Source organism: Thamnophis sirtalis, unplaced genomic scaffold, assembly GCF_051295495.1.
Source record: "Thamnophis sirtalis isolate CommonGarterSnake01/CBP01778 unplaced genomic scaffold, rThaSir2_p1.2 scaffold_1, whole genome shotgun sequence".
In the NCBI taxonomy this organism is placed as follows: Eukaryota; Metazoa; Chordata; class Lepidosauria; order Squamata; family Natricidae; genus Thamnophis; species Thamnophis sirtalis.
In genome coordinates, this window is record NW_028261381.1 from 177,967,035 (window position 1) to 177,973,283 (window position 6,249).

Sequence of the window (6,249 nt, forward strand, 5' to 3'; positions counted from 1 at the left end):
CAACATGGTCCTAATCTGAGTGCATTTGTGGAAGATGCTTCAGCAGCTCAGTTGAAGTCCTAGTCAGCATTGTAGAACCTCCTGGTTTTCTCTCAGTAGGTAGCCTGAATCCAATCTGTAAAAAGACACTCAATTCATATTAATGTTGGTTTAGGTTATTGTGGCTTAGAATTTTTTTGTGAGTCCACTACATTTTTTTTTAGTATGCCATTCTCTTAACATGCCCTTTCTTGTCCTGCTTTGTTTATTGTGTTAAGTCTCTTCAGCCTCAGCACATGCAGAAGAATTCAATGTAGTCCTAAAGGGTCCCTGATCTGAAATTCATCAGACTTTTCAACACCAAAGGCTAAATTATTTCTCTCTAGATAGTGAAATGACACACCAGGGCAGGAGAAACCTTCTACATGGCCCCCACTTGATCAGATCTACTTCTTCATTCTGTTCTCTTTGACCATCAGCTAGAGAAAGTCCGTGGAATTGTACAATGTTATGATAGAAAGTATTTACCAAATAAAGAAGACCATTATAATTCAGGGTTGAAACGTGGGGTCCTTGGTGCTCTTTGAGTTTGGTAGTTTTCTTGCTGACATTTCATGATCCAACTAGGTAGCATCATCAGTGCTAGAAGGGAATGATATCACTGAATGTTACCTTGTTTAGGTCATGAAATGTCTGCAAGAAAACAACCAGGCTCAGAGAGCACCAAGGATCCCTCAGAAATTATGGAATCATTCCTAAAATGCATTTGTCATTTGGAAAACTAGGAGTCCAAATAAAATTAAAAATGTAACTTGCCAAGTATCTACTACACAATGTAATTTGGAACATGGCATTACAATGTTTGTAAGTAGTTATCATTCTTGAAAGACTGGAATTGAAAAGGCCATGATACAAATAGCCAACAATAAAGAGAATGTGGGAATGTGATTGAATATTTGATGTTATTTCTGATTGCTAAGATCTCCATCAAGGGAATTCATTTAGCTTCTAGGAAATGGACCAGACTTCTAGGTTGATGGCCATCACATTATGACAGAAATCAGGATGTGTCAACTGTGGTGTTCAACCAATTACTGTATTTTTCAGAGTATAAGACACACCTTTTTCCCTCAAAAAAGAAAAACTGGGTGCGTCTTAAACACCAAATACAGCATTGTTTGCCTCCCGAAACCCCACTCCCTTTACCAAAATGGCCATGCTTAGCCTTATGGAGGCTTTCAGAGAGCTCTTGGGGGCTGGGAGTGCAGAAATGAGCAAAACATGGGCCATTTTTTGCCCCCCAACCCCCAGCAGCACTCTATAAGCCTCCGTTTTTGACAAAAAAGCAGGCCCATTTTTGTGAAAAATTGGCTGGTTTTGCTCATTTTTGCTCCCACCAGGAGCACTCTTCAAGCGCCCCCCCCCCCAAGATATTCATGCCTTTTATTTGAAAAAAAAACGGGCCCATTTTCATGAAAAATTGGCTGTTTTAGGGAGGTTTGCAGAGTGCAAAAACTTTTTTTTTTCCTTTCGGAAAGCTCTTTAACAGATTGATGAGAATTAAATTGATTAAGTGCTCTGCCAGCAGAAACACCTACCTATCTACTGTATTTCTCTCTCTCTCTCTCTCTCTCTCTCTCTCTCTCTCTCTCTCTCTCTCTCTCTCTTTCTCTCTCTATCCCTCTACCTACCTACACACACACAGTCTCTCTCTCTCTCTCCCTCCCTATCATTTTTTTCTCTCTCTCCCTCCCTCCCTCCCTCCCTCCCTCCCTACGTACCTATCATTTTCTCTCTCTCTCTCCCTACCTACCTACCTACCTATCATTCTCTCTCTCTCTCTCTCCCTCCCTCCCTCCCTATCTACCTATCTACCTACCTACCTATCATTTTTTTTCTCTCTCTCTACCTACCTACCTACCTACCTAACATATTTCTCTATCTCTCTCTATTTTATATATATATATATATATCCCTTTATCTACCTACCTACCTGTTGCATTTAGGGTTCCCGAGGCTGAAGACGAAAGGGAATGTCCACTCACGGATAGCTGAATCAACCAAAGTTTATTGAGCATCCAGAATTAACATGAGAATCCACAGCAAACTTATTAATCATGAAACATCATTCTTATAGTGTTTTCAGCCTCTTTGAGCTCTACGTATTATCTCATTATTGGCTAACAAGTCTCCAAGGCACAATAATTGGTTAGTCCTTACATCATTGGTGTTCGTGAGAATGTTCACGTTGTAATAGCTAAGTAAATCAAGTATTATCAAATGAGTGAATAAAATGTTGCAGGTTATTACTTTGTATCATCCCGTGTCCTCGAACATCCCTGGGAACACTGCAAGAGCAAAGATTAGCTGACAGGCAAATATTTTCTGCAGATTGATGCAGTTTCTACTTACACGTGTAACCTCAGTTCTAAGGACCATCCAGATGATTCACTGTAAAAACCCTACATTTCCTCTCTTTTTGTTTTTAATGACGATAAAAGAGATTTTTCAAGAGCATGCATTTGAATCATATTCAAAGTAGGTGCAGGAGACTTACGAAACATAGCAAAAAACATAGCAAAAAATGAAGGAACACATTGCATACAACAACAGCAAAGTATAAGTAATACAATTATGCTCACACCATAGAAAAACAATTGTTTTAACCAAGAAATATTAGGTAACCAGCTAGTTAACCAATCAAAAGGAGAAAATTCATAATGTACATTATTTTTTATAGAAGCTTGTAAATTAGCTAATTCATCTTCAATAGTTCTATTAAGTGAATGAAAATGCACAGCACAAGCACGTTGACCAACTAAAGTGCAAAATCCACCTTGACGAGCTAGCAAATAGTCTATAGCAAAACGTTGTTGCATTAAATCTTGATTAAGTTCTTCAATTTCATTTTGCAAGTCTCTAATAATTGCAGCAGTAGCATTAATAGATTTCTCCAATCGGCATGTAAGACCTAAAATAGAATGTCTATTTTCTTGAGTTAATATTCCTGGGTATGATCCCAAAGAAATAGTTCCAGTTATTGCTCCAACTACTGCACGTCCAAAAGTATGCAATGAAGAAAATTGAGTATCAATAATAACTTCATCAGAACATTTTGATCCCAAGGCTGCACGTCTTTTTCTAGTTGGTAAACTTTCATAAGCACCCACTTGTACAGGTAACGACAAATATCCAATGGCAGCACATTGATAGTTTTGAGGGTGTACGTTAGTTGCATATTTGTCAAAGAAAAACCACATTGTAGGATCTTTTAATTGCCATCCAGCACAGATTGATCCACCTGTGTCAGTATTAGAAAAAACAGTTTGAAAAATAGGAAAATTTTCAGGATACATTTCAGGTATGATGTTATGACCTTGTGATGTTTTAATAGTACCCCATAACCAATATTTCTGAGTACAATAACTATAATTCCCTACTTTATCTAAAATACGTTTAGCTTTTGAGTAATCAGACCATTGATTAAACCAATTATGACGAGCATAACAACAAAAACATAAGCCTCTAGTAAATTGGTTAATGCGAATATACTTCCATCTAACTGAATTTAATTCATTTGGAGGAGTAGAAAATAGCCAAGAAGAAGAAATATGTTGAAGTTGCGAAACAATAAAAGCAGAAGAATTAATTAGATTAGGAATAAAAGCAACTTGACCAAGAGCCATAGGAGGTTCATAATATAAAGTTATATTACGACCATGAATAAAAAACATATATTGAGCGTGACGAATCCAAAGATTAGGACTAAGAGGAAGAGCAGGAATTGTTTCCGAGTTAGTAGAAACCGGAAAAGAAAAGAAAAAGAGAAAACAACACATGAGAAAAAAGGATTTTTTCAATTGATGTTGATCTTCAAGGTGATTCCAAGGCAATATTGGAGGACGTTGCATCCTTGGATCTATCATTTGTTTTTCCATGGTAAGGACGAACACACCGGCCTGGAATCCACACAGCTTGCTTTGTTTGCAAATCCTCAACTGCAGCGTAACCTCGTCCAATTTATGACCACGATCAACTTATAACCTGGGGACGTCTGAAAATGAAACTTGACTGGAATATCTGAAAAGGAATCTAGAAAAGTTAAGTAATTCCATGCATAAAGAGCAATAGAGATCAAATTTTGAATTTTTCTCAAATTGAAAGGACCAGATTCAGATTTTACCAATTTAGTTAATGTGGCTTTGAATGTACGATGAGCTCGCTCAATTATAGCTTGCCCTTGAGAATTGTAAGGAATTCCATGTATCAATTGAATGTTCCATTGTTGACAAAAAGAATTAAAGTCCTTGCTAGTATACGCAGGACCATTATCAGTTTTTAATTGAATTGGTCGTCCCATTACGGAAAAAGCAGAAAGACAATGAGACATGGCATCAAAGGTGCGCTCATGTCTAGCAGCAGTGACCCACAAAAAATGAGAATATGTATCAATGGATGCATGTAAATAAGTGAATGGTTTAAAGGTAGCAAATTGTGTGACATCCATTTGCCAAATTTGATTAGATTTTGTTCCTCGAGGATTTACTCCCATAGGAAAAGGAACAGCAAATTGTTGACAAGAAGTACATCCTCGAACAATGTCACGAGCCTGAGACATAGGAACAGAAAATTGTTTAGCCAAAGATTTAGCATTTTGATGAAAATATGAATGACTAGCAACAGGATCTGAAAAAAGAGTTGTGACTTCTTTGAGAGTCTCATCAGCTCGTCTATTTCCTTCCGTCAAAGGATTTTGAAAAGGAGAATGGCTCCTAATGTGCTCAACATATAAAGGAAAGACACGTGCTTCCAAAACATGTTTCAAAGATAAAAATAAAGACAAAAGATTAACGTCAAGAGAAACAGCACAATAAGCATAAGGAAGAGATTGCATTGCAAGAAAAACATATTTGGTATCAACAATCAAGTTAATAGGTTGATCAGAAAATAATCTCAGAGCCAAAATAACAGCTGCCAACTCAGAACGTTGGGCAGATGTCTGAACAGAAGTGAATTTAGAAAACCATTGTTGACCATCCGTCCAAACCACAACTCCACGAGTGGGTGATCCGTCTGTGAAAATTGTTAATGCTTCAGGAAGAGGAGAACGAGTAAAAATAGAAGAAAATGAAAGATTCAATGTATTTGTAATAACTATTCTAGGATCTTTAGGTAAAGAATATTGAATATCACCAAGGTAGTTGGAAAATGCAATTTGATATGAATCAGAAATGGTCATCAAATGTTCATGTTCAAGTTTAGTACGAGTGAAAGCTATTCCATCCAGATCATGACCTATTAATTGCAAAGATCTTCGTCGTGCTTTCATAATCAATTCTTCTAAAGCCTGTTGATAAGGAAAAATGTTTCTAGGAGGAGAAGCAGACAAATTCAACCATTCATGAATATGAATCACTTTTTCATCCAAAATAGAATAAAGACATCCAGTAGGTAAAGGTGATGTAGGAAGAATTGCTAACCATAACTTTTTGGTTATAGACGCAATTCTATCAACATATCCCAATTTAAATTTATTTAGAATTTCTTGGAGACATTTCTTTTGCAAAACAGTAAGTGAAACCAAATCTCCAGGTTTTTTGGAACCTTTTAATAGAGAGAAAAGACAATAAGCAAAACCATGTTACCTCTTTTTCTTTATCCTGTGACTATAAAGGAAAATTAAAACAAACACATCCTGTTTACAAACAGGCTAATAGTCAACCACCACTAGATGTCGTTGAATGACAATCTTTCTGAAAATGCCCTAATTTTCCACATCTAAAACAGTTCCCTGGAGGCTTCCTCCCTCTTTGAATCGCTGCAGCCAACAAATTCATTTTATATGATTGAGAACCTACATCCTGACAAACACGTAACATGTCTGCTAACGTGTATTGATTTGTAGCTTTTAAAGGCTGCAAAGCACGTTTACAGTCCACATTAGCATTTTCAATAGCCAACTGACGAAGCAATTCTCCAGCCGCTTCCTGATTATCCAACTGTTGATGCAAAGCTTTTGAAAGTCTCTCCACAAAATCAGCATAAGGTTCATTCACTCCCTGGCGTATGTTAGAAAAGCTAACTTTAGGTTCTCCGGCTTGAGGAACCTTGAGAAAAGACCTGAATGCACATTCAGAAACTACCGCCAAAGTTGCAGGAGGAAGTAAAACCTGATTAGGAATGTCTGCAAACTGACCTGATCCAAACAACTGTTCCACTGTGTAAACTCCACCACTACCTAAAGCAGCTGCCTGAGAATGACGCAAATAC

The 6,249-nt window shown here is 37.2% G+C and overlaps 1 protein-coding gene across 1 annotated transcript; it reads right to left on the reverse strand.

Moving 5' to 3' along the window:
• Window positions 1-2,027: 2,027 nt before the first annotated feature.
• Window positions 2,028-5,173, reverse strand: LOC148049916 (uncharacterized). The gene has a single exon (XM_087703396.1). It carries the CDS (start codon window positions 3,915-3,917, stop codon window positions 2,442-2,444), a length of 1,476 nt encoding a protein of 491 aa, XP_087559522.1. The 5' UTR covers window positions 3,918-5,173; the 3' UTR covers window positions 2,028-2,441.
• Window positions 5,174-6,249: the final 1,076 nt, after the last annotated feature.